The 16,883-nt window shown below is 40.2% G+C and overlaps 1 protein-coding gene across 1 annotated transcript in view; it reads right to left on the reverse strand.

Moving 5' to 3' along the window:
- ankfn1a (ankyrin repeat and fibronectin type III domain containing 1a) overlaps positions 1-16,883 on the reverse strand; it is a 108,284-nt gene that overhangs the window by 74,152 nt on the left and 17,249 nt on the right. Inside the window, exon 6 of the mRNA XM_084741421.1 lies at positions 207-244. Coding sequence (XP_084597547.1) covers positions 207-244 — 38 coding nt within the window. The remainder of the gene's footprint in view (positions 1-206; positions 245-16,883) is intronic.

Raw genomic sequence — 16,883 nt, forward strand, 5'->3', positions numbered from 1 at the left:
GTCATGCCTCCAGTTTTATTAAATCACGACCTGTCGCTCACGGCACCGGGAAACGTTTCAGGTGAAGATTTCAAAGACAAAAGAGCAGAAAACAGAAAAGCATTTTAGTCCTGGAAGACAGTGAAGATGAAAATGAGGATGAGGATGAGTGCTTAGAAAAGTCTGGGACTGTAAACGACAGACGGACGCTCAGAGACGGGACTTACTTTTTCCTGGTGTCGTATCTGCCCGAGGTTCCCAGGCTCTGCGAGGGACAAACAGAGGAGAAAATGATCAATTTCTATGCAGGATCATGCAGAGCAACATTACACAACCTCCATTCCACTCCACACTAATGTGCCTGCTGAGGAAAACACATTAAAGCTGCACAGGAAACAGGTTTTCCAGAAGCAGCTACGATGCTGCTGCGTTTGGAAGGTTTCTGTTGGCAGGAAACTGACAAATCAAACATCACAGATGCGGCCGCAGCGTTTGTCCGTTCACCGAGTCAAATACAAATTTAATGAGGCGCTGCAGCCTGAACAAATGGAACAATTACAATAAGTGACAGCATTAGTTTAGTCATTTTTAATTAAAGTAAGTCCAAATTCTCCGATTCCAGCTTCTTAAATGTGAATATTTTCTGGTTTCTTTCCTCGTCTCTGACAGTAAACTGAATGTCTTCGAGTTGTGGACAAAACAAGACATTTGAGGACGTCACCTTGGACTCTGATCAACATTTTCTGACATTTTATGAACCAAACAACTGATCAATTAGTGGAAAAATTATTGATCACAGATTGATCACTAATTGAAAAATAGGTCCAATAGGTTGACATGATCACACTATATCAGACTAAACAATTTCACCATATTTTATATTTAGGTAATCCAAAGGTAACAGAAAGTAATCAAGTTACATTACTACATTATATTATGATATTTGGATTAGGTTATTGTCTTCATTTGTAACAGGTAATTAGTAAATGTATCAGAGTTCATCTTAACTGCATCAAACTCTCTTTAGGAAATCTGATATTTTAACAATTTCTTACACAACCATAAAATCCTGTAACTCTACAAACACAAGATTAAAGGCGTCACATGGTGTCAGTCTTCTTGTCAACGCAGCATCAATATAATGTCACCAAGCATTTTCTCCAAAAGATCTCATGAGGAAGCAACAAACAGAGACTCAAACTGTCTGTTACAGTCTAACTGCTGTGATTCTCCATAGCAACAAGAGCTGAGGCTTGTGGGTATTTTAGTTTTTAAACAACAAATAACAACCAATGAAACCATCAAATTAATGGTAAGAACACAAACATGCACATTTAGCTCCAAAAAGTCGCTGGATGATGTCATATGCTCATTTTCAGATTTGTGACATCATCACATTCTCATCACAAACTCACTAAAGGAACATCCAAAAAAAAAAAAAAATTAAAATCTGCAAAGGGAGGAAGAAAATCAGACTACTTAAATATTTACAATATTTATTTTTCCAGATTTATTTTTTTATTCTTGTACAGATTGTTTTTTGAGAGAAGCTCCCTCACACTTTGAAAACTTCCAGTTCAAAGCATCTACGTAACCATAGAAACCACGCCACGCTGACTGCACACGTCACTGACTGATGATGTGAAGTCATGTGACTGCAGCGTGGTGCTTAAGTTTCAAAATCATAAAGATTATCTTCCTGAACAAAACGTGTCAGTATCACAAACTTTTTATTCTCCAGGTAAAAATCCCACGTAAAATACTGAAACAATGATGCAACCATCACAGCAAGTGATCAGCAGTTCTCAGTTTGTGTGTGTGTGTGTGTGTGTGTGTGTGTGTGTGTGTGTGTGTGTGTGTGTGTGTGAGAGGAGGACGACTGCTCTGATGGTTCTGAGTTGTGTTGTGGTGTTAAAGGTTACTGACGTGGTTTGAATGTCAGACGGACCTGACCGACGCTCGGATTGAAGGATGCTGGATGCAGCGGCGGGTCGGTTTGATTCGACGGAGGCATGGCAGCCTTCGGACAGCGTGGGGTGAAAATATTCCGTCGCCTTGACAACTGAAGACGACGCTGTGAGGGGGGTGAAATTGCTATCTGTACAACGAGCGCTCACTTTGGCTCCCGGAGGTCTCCTCCCTCCTCCTCGCCTCAGGGACATTGGACGGACTGAAGATGAACAAAACGATTCACTGCTCTGCGGGGAGCCTCAATATCTGAGTCCATCAACATCTGTGATGATCAAACTCCATTTTTCTCCTCCGCTGGTGAGAACGTTCTCTTCACAACAGATCTCTGCAGGCTGCTGACGGACCTGCTGCTCCGATTCTGTTTACTCCATGAATATGAGTTTAGGATCAGGAGAACACTTACTGTGAGGCAAGTCAATTAAATCAAATGACATTACATTATGTTAATTATCTTCTCATCTTACACAGCTATGGTTAAGGCTGGCTGAGGTTTAGGCATTTCAGTTAAAGGGCGAGTACTACAAAGGATTTATTTGTCTAAAGCAAAACTGACACACTACTGCAAGATAAAAAGTAAAACAGAAAAGCAAAGTGATGATTTCTTTAAGTGCTGCAGCAAGTGTTCAACTCATGGTCACACCATGAATAAATAGAATTAAAAAAAAGAGTTATAAATATCATAAAAGCAAACCCAAGATAAAAGAATATATTAAAACATATAGTTTTAGAGTTAGGGTTTGGTACAGATCATGTTCCTGACGCCTCGATTTCAGTGGTTATCAGATGCACTGCCTCTGTGGTTGATGATTGACAGTCATGCTGATCTCAGATAGCTTCAGTCAACCAATCACTGTGTGTATTTTGATGCAGGAAAGACACTCAAAAGCCAAAAACACTTCACATTACAGGATTTTAGCCCTGATTTTACATTCGCCAACAGTTTTCTGTTTGTTTTTTAAGAACTAGGAGAAGGAGAACTTGTTGCATTCACCAATTTTCTTTCAGATTTGAACATGAATTACGAGGTTCTGACGTGTCGTACAGTCATGCAGTTAATCTGCAAGTATGAAAATATTTTGAGTTTGAAAAAAAAATTACACTTCATAATTATGTTCAGAAGAAATTCAAGAATATAAAAATGTTCTTGCATGAGATCAGAAGTTCTGCTCAGCTGATTATGTTGACTTTAGGGCTGCACCCACAAACTTTGAATGTTAACAGGTTATTTAAATAATATCACGAGGACACACTTTTCTCATATTCATAAATATTTATCAATCAGGACAGGGTTGAGGTCATTTTAAAGAGGCCTGACTTGAGGAAAACCTCTTCACCCTGTTTATCATCTCACTTTTATCTGATTGGCTCTGCAGCGCTCTGCGTGGTGATGAAGGCAGCAGCAGCGGGAAGGTTTTTGGGGGTGTCGCTCTCTGGTGAAGACGGATGTTTTGCCCCCCGCCGGCCTCGAAATGAGATTATCGCTCAACCCGCAGGGAGAAATCTGTTGAGTGTTCACTGCCGCCAGCGAGCAGCTCCGCACACTCAGACACAGCTCTCGGCAGGACGCCGACGTCAAACACGACCAACACAAAAACACACCAGTCCTAAAGATACACTTAGACTTAATGTTAGCACAAAGAGGAGTCAGACAGAACTGGTTCTCTGCTGCGGATCCTCTGAAAACATCCTGTCTGTTATGAAACAGAATCGAGAACACACTCGACCGTGAGACTGTGGTCATGAGAACAGCCCGGTGAGCCTCATTATGATCCAGAGAACGTCTCTGTTCTTAGATCTTTAACAATATTGTGCTGTATTTGCGCTGACGGCAGTTCAGAGGAACCTTTATCCTCTGTAGTGGCCTGATTATAGAACATGGAGAAGACATCAGAGGACGTGAGCCTCAGGCTGCTTGACAACAGCTATAAACTTTATCATAAATCAATCTGACCTGTGATGTCAGAACAGGCTAACTCTAGAAATGTAAGGTTCTATTTTTTTTCAGCAGCGCTCTTTTTTTCTTGATGTTTCTTGAAGATTAAATGAGGCTGAAACTGAACTTCAGTCTGGAAAAGTTGTGTAGTTTGTGTAATATAACTTGTGTAATGGATGCTGTAGGATTCTGGCTTGTGACACTGACATGTGGAGCTAATTGCCCTCGTTTGCATAATTATCCCGTGATGCATTTGCTCAGGAATAAAGTTAATGCTAGTTTATGTTGCAAAATGCAAATATCAGTCTTGATGTAACAATCTAAGTGGACGGATCAATAACAGCTAAAAAAAGGACTGACTGATGTATCCAACATCAAGAAATTTAAAAATCTACCAAGACATAACAAAATATGACAGACGTTAAAGATGTAACACGATGAAAAACAACATTAAAGAGAGGCAAAAAAGACATAAAAGATGTGACATGACGAGAATGACGTGAAAAACAAAAACAAAACAAAAAAGACGTACGTGATATCATGATACGTGATAAAAGATGTAAGAGATGTAACAAACCAAAAAACAACATAAAAGTCACAACAAACCCCAAAAAAAGAGAAGAAAGATGTAAAAGACAGAAAAACTGTAACAACAAAAAATATGTAAAAGATGAAAAAGATGTAATAAAGTATGAAGACAAATAAAAAGAGGATGATTTTTTACTTTTACACTTTGACTATATTTCAGAGCCTGTAGTTTCTTTTTTTTTTTTACTGCAGTATCTGTGCTTACAGTAAAGAGTCTTATCTTTTTATCTGTATGAAGGATGAACTCTGATGTCTGTGAGGATTAACTCTCATCATGTTGGTGTGCAGACTGTCCAGCTCAGAGCCACGGCGAGGGCACAAAACAAGTCACCAACTGTCTTCGTGTCTTTTCTTTCCGTCTGTTCGTCACTGACTTATTCATCTCTGCCTTCCTGTCGCTTTACTCCATCTGTTAGTGCTGCAGCTTCACGTCACCTTCACTCTTTCTTCTCTTTCTCTGAATCAGTCCAAAGTACATTATGATTCGCTGAGAGGATGTCTTGGCTCCAAGGATGCTCCTTCACCCACTTCCTCCGAGGACGGATACAAAGACACACAGGAGGGACGCTGACAGCTTCGTCCACCTGATGCCTCAACATGTCAGACGTCATTCAGTCCACTTTGTCTCCTGATGATGTTCGGCTCCATCACGTGTCTTAGATAACAGGATCTGATTGGATAATGTGAGGCTGTGATTATTTATTAACTCCATGACGGTGGTCACTGCTCTCTGCAGGCTTCTGACTGTTAACTATTCTTCTTCAGCATTTTCAGCATTAATATCTGGGTTCTTCACCATTTTCACTGTTAGTATACGTCTAATTTAAGGTGTACTTTACATACATATAATTTCATAACATCTAAAGAATTGTAATTAATACAAATGTAAACTTTTCTCTCAGAAACGTTACACTCTGTTCTCATGTTTTAATGTTTTATGTGATTTTTTTGAATCACACTGTTTTTCAGTTCGTCTGTGAAACGCGCGGCCTCATAAATAAAGCTGTATTATTTGGTCGAAGCTGGCTGTGAAGCGTTGGGTTGTGATGTTTGAAGTGTTTCAGGAGAACGTTCTGCATCAGGAGAACAATCGACGGAGCCTCTCGTCTCCGCTGACCTGACACTGAATCACACCTTCATCTCTCCGCGCTGGTATTTCTGTGAATGTCACGACGCCTCCCTGAGCGGACGCCGCCTCTTTAATGTCAGAGGACGCCGTCTCTGCTGGGACACGACGGGGGGACGGACCACAGGCCTCAATTAATACTGACAGGTGATTGGCTGCAACAGACAACACACTGATGAAGAGTCTAACCTTTCCTCTTCATCACTACGTCAAGACCTCAAACATATAGTGTATTAATTAAATATTAAAGGTCCAATGTGTGAGATTTATGGGGATTTATTGACAGAAAGTGAATCTAATATTCATCAGCATGTTTTCATCACCTTAGAATGACCTGAGCCAACTGACCAGTGGCTCCAAATACAGACTTTCATGTTTTATACAATATTTTATGACTGCTGTCTGTTTTAATTTGTGTCCTGAAAAAGCCAGGTGCAGTCCTGAAGTTATATCAGCTGAGACGCTTTGGTTGCTACTAGCGTTGTTCCTGCTGACTTATTTCAATGTCGACTAAACGTAAACTTTAATTTAGACTAGTCAACTAGTCTAACAGTAAGAAAACACGTGGAGAGCAGATGAAAAAGACATGAGACGGAAACTGACCAAAAAAAAAAAAGACGTAGCAAGGCAAAGAACACATAACAAGAAGAAAATGATGTTTAAGACAACGTGAAAGACAGGAGACGTATTTTAAGAGGCAGAAACCTGGAGTTGATCCAGACTCTGGTTCAGGAGGAAACAGGACACACAGAAGCACAACACTTCTTTTACTAAAAAATTCAGAACGTTACAGACCGGCAAACTGCAAGAAGCCACAAGTTTCACCGCATCTCTGAAGTGGATTTAATGATGTCACAGAGTGACTAAATTCAACACACTGTGATTGGCTGATCAGCAGGTGGATCCACCAACGGCAGCTCATCAGCTGCTCTTCTTCTTTAGATAAACTCAAACTCAAAACTGTATTTAAAAAAAAAGAAGAGTAAATTAACTGACGTGAAAGTAAACGTTAAAAATAAAAAAAAATCAGGTTTGCAGCTCACTGTGACCAATTTGAAAAAAAAAAAAATCTTTAGTTTCTAAAACTTAAAGATTCAAGTTTATCTAAAGAAGAAAGTAAACAATCTAAAGATCATAGGTTGGCAAAACTTTTTAAAGTTTGTTTCAAAAGTTTGAGTTGGGTTCAAAAGTCAAAAATCTAATTCAGTGTGTTACAGTGTGTGTGTAACTGTGCATGTGAGAAATAAACTTCATTAACAAACAGAGATATGAATAATTATGTATCAGCCACAGTCACGCAGCTTCGATTTCAACTAATATGACTTCATTTTGTCACTTAAACACACACGCACACACACACACACACACACACACACACACACACACACAGAGTCACTCTACCTTCAGCTTCACCGCTGCACCACTAATTTGCACTAATATAACCTTCTCTCACAGCAGGCTGATGGAGTCTGACCGCAGACAGCTGACTCCCCGCTCCACCCTCCCCTCTACTTCTCACTTCACCTTGCTAATTTGAACAAGGCTTTATTCTGAGATTTGTCGGAGGCTGAACTGTAGCCGGCTTGTTGGCCTCTCCGCGGGTTAATTAGTCCACCAATGGCAGCATTCATGGCCGGGCGAGGAGCCTGCAGACGGGGGAGGCCGAGCCGTCCTTCCTGGCAGCCGCCGCCGGCTCTGGCACCTCCGAGCGCTGCCTGGCAGGCTCGCCCACTGGGTGAGTGACAAGCTGACTGGCGTGGGCACGGCTAACGCTTTAGCACAGGTTAGTACAGAGCAGAGCTGCATGTAAAACACGCTGAGAGGAGGCCTCAAGAGCGACCCCGTGAGGCAGTAACGCTCATTACACACCAGAGAACCGGACAGACGGACGGGTGGACGGAGGTGACCACATGTTCTGACAGTTGTGTAAAAGTAAAAGTACTGATTCAACTGGTTTCCTGCAGTAACAGTGAAAAACTACAGGCTCTGATATGTCCTCAAAGTATAAAAGTGAACAGTCGTCATCTTTTATTTTGTTTTCATCTTATGTCTTTTAAGTTTTTTGTCCATTTCATCTTGTTGCATCTTAGTTTTCTTTTGTCTTGTTACGTTTTTCACATTGTTTTCCGTCTTGTTACGTCTTTTACGTCGTTTTTCAACTCATGTCTGTTTTGTCGATTTTTGTCTCGTTACATCTTTTTTGTCCAGTTAAGTCTCTTTTGTCGTGATGCATCTTTTACATAGTTTTTGGTCTTGTTACTCGTTTTTTTGTCCCGTTAAGTCACTTTTGTCTTGTTGAGTATTTTTTGTCTTGATGTCTTTTTTGCCCTTTTTTTTTGTCTTGTTGCATCTTTCACATTGTTCTTGTCTAGTTACGTCTTTTTCATCTCGCTTCATCTGTTGTATGTGATACACACTGATGGATAAAACACAGACTGTCTTTTCAGTGTGTTGCTGTTTGATTCCATTTTGGTTGAAATCAGTCTTGAGGTAAAATGTCTGATTTTGTCAGTGGAGTCTGGTTGGTTTGTAGAGAGCTGGTTCTCTCATCAGAAACCATTCCTAAACATGTTCTACTGCAGAACATCTGTTTTCGTTATGATGATGGTTCTGTCCACTTTGACATCACCAAGCCACGAAGTGTTGTACTTTTTTGTTTGTTTGTTTGTTTTTTGTTGTTTTTACTTTAAATGTCTGACATTTTGTCATTTTTTTGTGATTAGAAAACTATCAGTTGAGAATTCTTTAGTCAGTGACCAGAAAATAAATCAACAATAGTTCTGATCATCATTTAAATGTTTGTTCATTTCTGAAGTGATTCATTCATCTCTGTGTGTTGAAGTGTTGGATGAACGTCATCAGAAATCTGACGCCTTCATTTGTGTTTCATAGAGCGGGTAAAAAAAAAAAAAAAAAAAAATTCATGAGAACAACAAAGAGATGAGTCATTTTACTGACTGATCATCAACACATCAACACTCTGATGGATCGGAGGTTTGATTTCACACAACAAATGTACTTTTTACTTTCATTTTATTTGTTTTTTTTTTCACAGTTCTATTAATGTTTCTTGTTCCGTCTTGTTTTGATGATCTGTGAACTACAAATAAAGTCACAACTGAAGAGACAATTCAGAAAATCATTTGTATGATGAGGTAAGTAAGTCAGAGTGACGCGTCTGTTTAAGTTCAGATGAAGTCAGAATTGATAGTTAAGTGTTTTTTATCACGTATTTATTGATCTATAAGTTGCCTATAGTCCAGAATCTGACCCAACAGTGACAGGAAACTTGTTTTGCAGGTGTTCTTCAATATTTTTGATGATATTTCAGAGTTTGTCTTTTTCTGGACAATGATTAAAAACCGTCTGTGACTCATCCTGCACTCGAGGGCGTTATTAAATTTGCTTCCAATGAAACTCTTTCTCCCTTTCTGTTACATGGTGCCACCGCGGCGGACTGCAGTGTTTCTGGGGGCGTCACTGTACAAAAACACAACTATATGACTTTATTCACTGATTTGGGTGAGAGTGGATCATATTTTATGTAAAGGATGTGTTCTGATGTCCTCCTGTTTCAGCGCTCACTGATTTAACTACAGAGTTTCCTGATGGACAGATAGCTTTAGCTGCTTACTTTTTGCTAGAGTAGCTAACCCTGACTGTTAGCTGCTGTTAGCACGCAACAGAACCGGGCTCAACACCCTCCTAGTAAACACGACCACAGAGACCAATAGGGATACAGCACTGCAGGTGTTCAAGCAGTTTCCTGATGGACAGATAGCTTTACTTGTTTCCAAAGTAGCCACTACTTGCTGTTAGCTTGGTGAGCTGTAAAGCAGAGTAGCAGGGAACCAGGAGCCAAAATCCAGTGATAGAACCACCTCATGCTGGAGACTATTTCAGAATTTTTTTATTTTGTTTAGAATTTTTGTTTTCAGGTCAGTTTTGCATCACTTCAAGTTGGTTTTTATTGTTTTAAAATGTTTAGTTAGTTTTTTATTTGTTTCGGTGTTATTTTTATTTTTTATATGCTAGAATCACACATTTTAAAAAACTACCTTCTTAAATGTCTTCTTGGGTTTTGGTGGTTGTTCATTATTTCTGGACATTTTATATAAACATTTAATTGAAGAAAATGTTTGGTCAGTTACTGAATAGTAACAATAATCAGTTTCTCTCCTCGTCTCTTCAGTCTGCAGTGAAACATCAGGAGATGTGGAGTGAGCGCGGCTGCAGCTCTCCACATTTGTTTATGCAGCCCTCTCATATCATGCAGACACACACTCCAGAGGTGGAGGGTGGCGGCGGCGGCGGCGGAGGTGGTGTTTTTTTTAAGGGATTAGGCTTAATAAGATGGCAGGCTGAATTTATGGAGCTAATATTTCACGGTGGGGTGATTCATGGAGGATTTGGTGCAACGAAGCAGCTTAATGGATGTTCAGAAAGACTTGCTTGACTTGTGCCCTGATATGATTAGCCCCGCGGGACGACGGCTGCTTAATACACCACTGTGAGAGTGTTTGTGAGTGTTTGTGTACGACGACGGGCCTGAGAAAAATGTACGAGTAAACAGGACGCACACACAAATCCCTCCTGTACTGGACTCTATGTATGGAACATGTATGACAGCAGCTCTTTTCACCTCACATCACCTCATCTGTCACTAAAGAACCATCAATCTGACCACCGATCAATCAACTCTTATCAAAGGGAAACTTTGGTATTTCTCAGTCTGAACCCTATTTTCCAGAGGTGGGAAGTAACTAAGTACAAATACTTATTATTGAACTTGTTATTGTAGTTCAGTAGAGATTTCAGGTATCTGTACTTTACTTCAGTATTTATTTTTCTGACATTTGAACGCAAACTTTCTCCTCCTCACATTTTCAAAACAGACTTGTTACTTTAGTTTTAATGAGTTTGAGGTGAATATGATTAATTTTATTTCGCCTTTCAACATCAAGACTGATTTTAACCTGAATGGACGGAACAATAAGACATCGAAAAGACGATCAGAGGACATCACACAGGACAGACGGGACGAGACGGAAACAATGTGAGCGATTAAAAAAGACAAAAAAGATATATGATGAAAAAAGATGCAAGAAGAAAAGACGTAACAAGACACAAAAAAGACATAAACAAGACAAAAGCCACTGTAAAAGACATAACAAGATTGAACAAGAAGAACAAAAGTATAACAAGAAAAAAATGTCGTGAGGCAAAAGATGCTGTAAAAGACGTAAAAAAAAAACAAGATGGAAAACAGAAAAACAATGTAACATGATGGACGAGACAAAAAGAAGCAAAAGATATAACTAGAAAAAACAAGAGGGGAGATTTTATTTGTATTTTGTGTGATGAAATGATATTTTAATGCTGATGCAGCAGTTTACTGGTTCACCGCTTCTCTATGGGCCATGTTTGTTTGGTACTGACCACCACATACTGGGAACAACACACAAGACCTGCTGTTCCTGCTCTGACCCCACCATCATCATCGTCATCATCATCATCATCATCAGACCGTGACGCTGCACACTTTCACTTCCCCCAACACACCAGCTTCAAGAACTGACCTCTGAAAACGACAGACTTACAAAAGTTTGTCAGGCTTTGGTGTGGTTCATAAAAATATAAAAGTATAAGACAAAAAACTCAAACAGGACGTCTGAAGTCTATGGACATGTACCTGTTGACTCAGGTGGAGGAACAACACGGTCACAATATCAGAACGATAAAGATCGACAACCCCCTCCTCCTCACACTGACACACACACACGGACACCGTCTCAGCTGTGCTCAGAAACTGTCCTCTTAAACTGTTTTATGACTCATCAGGTGTCTCACAGTATTTATCTGCATCAGCAGGTCGATGTGTCTGTGTGTGTGTGTGTGTGTGTGTGTCTGTGCGTGTGTGTGTGTGTCTGTGTGTGTGTGTGTGTGTGTGCGTGTGTGTGTGTGTGTGTGTGTGTGTGTGTGTTTGTACTTTCCACTGCAGATTCAAAAGCTTTCAGCTCGACTCACAGAAAAGCAAAATGACACAATATTTATTTACTGAAGCGTCCTGCTGGAGTCAGAGGACAGCAGGAGAGTCCAGAGGACAGAAGAGAGGACAAACTCGCCCCCTGCTGGAGCTGATGACACCAACAGTCACACACACACACACACACACACACAGCAGGTTTCAACAAATAAACCAGGCAAGTGGGAAAAAAGAAGAATTCAACTATTTTGATCTATGAGTGATGATTTAAGTGTTTTTTTTTTCATGCATAAATGGCAGAAAATGTTGCTTTCAGCCTCTTAAATATGGAGGTTTTCAGATTTTCTGTTTTTTTTATCATATTAAACCAAATCTTTTAGTTTAAAACTGACAAAATGAGACATTTAAAGACATTATCTATAAGTGAAAAACTGGGACGGACACTTTTCACTACTATACTTATATAAAAACTGCAGCCCATTAACGTACAAACAAATAAAAAACAACTTTGTGCAGATAGATTTACTAGTATTACTTTTGACCCTGGACTGTATTTTCTCATGTTTTTGTGTCTGAGGTACTAAAGAGAACAACAGTCCAGTATTAAAGGAGAGCGCTGCAGCCGTCAGCTGTGAAACTAAACTAAGTCAAAGTACGTCAAGTAAAAGTTCGTGTTTTTGTTACTAACAGGCTCAGATTGTTCTTCCTTACAGAGACAGAGCTTTTACTTACTCTCACCAAACTCCATTTACAAAAACAGCCATTTTTACACCATCATCTTTATTCAAACCCAACAGAAGCTAAATAAAACGCACCACAAACGTCTTGTTTCGTCTTCGCACTGTTCCAACACTCAGCAGCTCTGGTTTGGTTGAGATGAAGTCTTAATTCACTGAGTTAGATGTGAAAATATTCTGGTTCTACATGCCTTTTCAAGTGTCTTTATTATCCTTACACTTTCATATAACGAAATTTCGTTTGGTAGTTCTCGGCACATAGTTAAGATAAAAAACACACAATACAAGTAATAACAATAATAATAATAATAAATAAAACATAATAAACATAATATGTGCAATAGTCAGCAGCCATATGGGGAATGATACGTTTTATCTGATGTCCAAACCTCGCTGTCGCTCCTCTGCAGAATACTTTCACATCTGTCAATTTTCATCTCTGTGAATTAAGAGTTTATTTTATACCAAACCAGAGTCGGTGATTGTTGGAACAGTGGGAAGATGAACCAAGACGGTTTCATTTTGTTTTCTGTCCACAGAGACAGAAGGACAGACGTGGGCACCTCCCGAGATGAATCATATATTATCTGGACCAATATGTATAGTTCAGGATTGTTTTATTTGCATTTGATGTCATCAGACAGCCTCTTCCAACAAGTAACTGCCAGAATTTAAGCCAGATATCACTGTGTCCTGCTCAACCAAACTCCATAGGCAAAATCAGTCATTTTAGCTCACAGAACACAGGACATGTTGGTCTACCTCTGCCTCGATATGTTAGAGTGTTTGTGTTGTTGTGTGACTTCAGTGATTCTGAACTGTTTGCAGCAGTGAAGTCACAAAATAACACAAACAAACTAAAAAAAATGTAGGCAGCAGTAGATCAACAACTTCTCTGTTCTGTGAAGTAAAATAACTGATTTTGTCACTGGAGTTTGGTTGGTTTGTAGAGTGATATTTGTCTAATGGTGGTTTCCTGTCAGAAAAATTTTCTAAATATAGCGTACACTTACACTGACACAGAGGGAAGAAAAGTAGTTTTCTTTCAGCCTTTAAAAGATTTGATTATGTGTCTGGTCAATTGAAAATGTTTAGGCAGACTAATCTGAGGAAAAAAATTGATAATTTGACATATTACATTTCAAAAACAACCTGGTCTGCCAGTTTTTGACCAGCGGTGGTCCTGAAGCTGAGACTTGCAGGTCTCTCTGTCAAAAATATTGTTCCTGGCTCAACTTTTTTTGTTTTTTCAGACACAGCCTCCCAAAAAACATATTGTTCCCTCATCCTCCATGCAGGAATGCTGCTGCTGTGCTGTTTGTTTGCGATGTCTCGTATTGATTTATTGTCTCAGTTATGCCGTCGCCTGTTGAGCCGTTCAGAACACGACAGAGAAACGGCCTCGGGGGAGGAAAACTGCTTCTCAGAAAACTCAATTTGGTGGAAAATTAAACCAAAGTGGAGGAAAATCTGCAGGAAGGAAAGAAAAGACGACTCATTCACTGGCCAATAATTCACAAGGAAACATGATTCCAATGTAATAATCTGTAATATCAATATCTCTCTCAGGTATATTATCATTTTGACAGTCAATATCAATAATTCATTTGTAAAATAGAGTAAACTCTACTGTGGAGTCTGTTTATATTGTTCCTAATGTCTTTATTTCATCTTGTTTATATTCTTGTTTCTTTTATTTCCTCGTTTATATTGATCCTACTTTTTATATTTCCTTTTGTTTATATTGTTTTTTTATCTGCTTATTACTGTTTTTGATTATTAGTACAATATCACATATTTCCTGGTTGCAGCTTCTTAAACATGAGAATCTGCTGCTTTTCTTTGTCATTTATGACAATAAATGAAATCAGGGTTTCATATTTATGTTTGTTTCTCGACTTTTACTTTACTTGTCCCTGGATAAACTGTCTTATTTTCTCAAATAATATCAGAGACTAAAGTTAAAAACTGCAGGAGAATCTATCGGATCTACTTTAGAATCAAACTGCGGTGGATTATCTTCAGTAAGTGGGTTGATGATTTTTGGAAAGAGACTTTTTTCAAATGTATTTTTTTGCTCTTTCAGCTTCACTTGCTATGTACTTTTGATTTTGAGATGAACTGTCCCTTTAATTCTGTTTTAGTTGTATGATTCTCTTGAGTGTTTGTGCTCAGGTTGGTTGGTTGGATAAAAGTATTTATGGAGTAAAGGAGGATTCAGCAGGTTTATAATGAGCTGTAATGAAGAGACACCGTCCTGCATAATGCAACACTCTCTGCTCAGGTTCTGATGTTGTCCTCCACCTGCTGCCGTCCTCCACCCGACCCGCTGCCGTCCTCCACCCGCTGCCGTCCTCCACCCGCTGCCATCCTCCACCCGACCCGCTGCCGTCCTCCACCCGACCCGCTGCCGTCCTCCATCCGCTGCCGTCCTCCACCCGACCCGCTGCCGTCCTCCACCCGACCCGCTGCCGTCCTCCACCCGACCCGCTGCCGTCCTCTACCCGCTGCCGTCCTCCACCCGCTGCCGTCCTCCACCCGACCCGCTGCCGTCCTCCACCCGACCCGCTGCCGTCCTCCACCCGACCCGCTGCCGTCCTCTACCCGCTGCCGTCCTCCACCCGCTGCTGTTCTCTCAGCCTCAACACAAACTTTACACTAAAACTCAGGATGATGATGTTTTCTCTGGTTTATGACAGCAGGTAAACACTCAGGGAGGATTTTCCAGCGGCGGCCTGAGTGACAGGATGAAGACATGTTTGTGTCTCTGCACCGTCACCTGGCTGCCTGCGTTGCCTGGAAATCTATTATTTACTGAGACAACGGAGCAGAATGTCAGCGGGTGGAGAGGACGCCATCTGCACCGCTGTCTTCAACATGAGGACAACAGAAACACTGCTGTTCTCCTCTGGTTCTGCTCCTGTTCTCCTCTGGTTCTGCTCCTGTTCTCCTCTGGTTCTACTCCTGTTCTTCTCTGGTTCTGATCCTGTTTTCCTCCGGTTCTGATCCTGTATTCCTCTGGTTCTGCTCCTGTTCTCCTCTGGTTCTGATCCTGTATTCCTGTGGTTCTTCTCCTGTTCTCCTCTGGTTCTGATCCTGTATTCCTCTGGTTCTGCTCCAGTTGTTCTCCTCCTGTTCTTCTTCTCCTCAGATTAAATTCTGCTCAACACCTCAAATATCTGAATATTGTCAAGTTGGAAAACTTTGTACTTTTCCTCATGCACAATAAATATTGGGGAAGATAATAGGAAATGTACATTATTTTCATCATTCCAATAATGAAATTGATTGTCAAAACATTTAATTTGAACTCTTTGGCAAAAAAAAAGCCAAAGTATATTTGAAGAGGCTTCTTTGTTGTTCGTTATTTTCATCCTGTTTTGTCCTTTGTTCTTCTCTTGGTTTGTCTTTTACATTCTTTTCATCTCACGTCTTTTTCATCCTCCAATGTCTCTTTTGTCTTGTTACATTGTTTACTGTGTTTTCGTCTTGTTATGTCTTTCATGTTGTCTTCATCTTGTCGTTTGTTTATGTTGTTTTCGTCGTGCATGAAAACTAAAGTATTGAGCCTGTTTTGAAAATGTGGGGGGTAGAAAGTTTAGATATTTGTCTTTAAATGTAGGAAGGAAAAGTAAAAAGCTGCCAGAAAAAGAAATACTCGAGTAAAGTACAGATACCAGAAAAGTCTACTGAAGAACAGTAATGAAGTATCTGTACTTCATTATTTCTCACCTCTGGTAACTTGAGTACTTTTAGAGAAAATGTTCAGGTTATTTAATGGTTTTATTATGAACATACAATTTAATTTTGCATTAATGAAAAGTTACTAGAATGTTTGTTTATTCTGTCAGTTACAATCTACAATCAGTGCATCTGTGGAGAAAAGTCTAATTTTGTCGAGGACACTTTGAATTCACTGAACAACAACGAGGTGAGTCGAAGTCACAAACAGCAGCAGCTGAAACCGTAACCTCAAGTTTAGTCTGTTGTTTAGTTTCACTTGTTGAAAATGAGCTGCTGCAGAAGGAATTGTGGGAAATGACCGCAGATTAGAGAGGGAGTGTGCTTTAATGATGAGCTTCGCCAGCATCCTCTGTGTGAGTCACAGATCGCACGCCGCTCGGACCATGATTCACTGGGACTGAGCGCGCTCAGAGTGTGAAAACGAGTTAGAGAGATGGAGCCATCGGTCGCACACGCCGAGACCGTCTCTGTAATCACCGACACAGCCTGAACGCATCAACCAAGAACTGCCGCGCTCGTCTCCAAAAACAGGCTCCGAGAGACAAACCTTCAACAATCAGACGGCCATCAGCCTCAGGAGGTCGCCAGCACCACAGAAGAAAAACAGACGATCCTGTTATTCACTGCCCAATGAAAAGAGCTTTAATTTGAGCACAAAGACAGAAATTATAAAACTGCTATCTTTTTTCAGCTTCACTGCTTCAACACATGACAAAAATACAACAACGATATTATCCTCCATCACGAAGTTTCACTGTGGACATCCTGTCCCTCAGACAACTACAGAATAAAATACTGACAGAAATAATCCTCTGCCAC

The sequence above is a fragment of the Lutjanus erythropterus genome, chromosome 17 (assembly GCF_056507025.1).
Source record: "Lutjanus erythropterus isolate fLutEry1 chromosome 17, fLutEry1.hap2, whole genome shotgun sequence".
NCBI classification, from domain to species: domain Eukaryota; kingdom Metazoa; phylum Chordata; class Actinopteri; order Lutjaniformes; family Lutjanidae; genus Lutjanus; species Lutjanus erythropterus.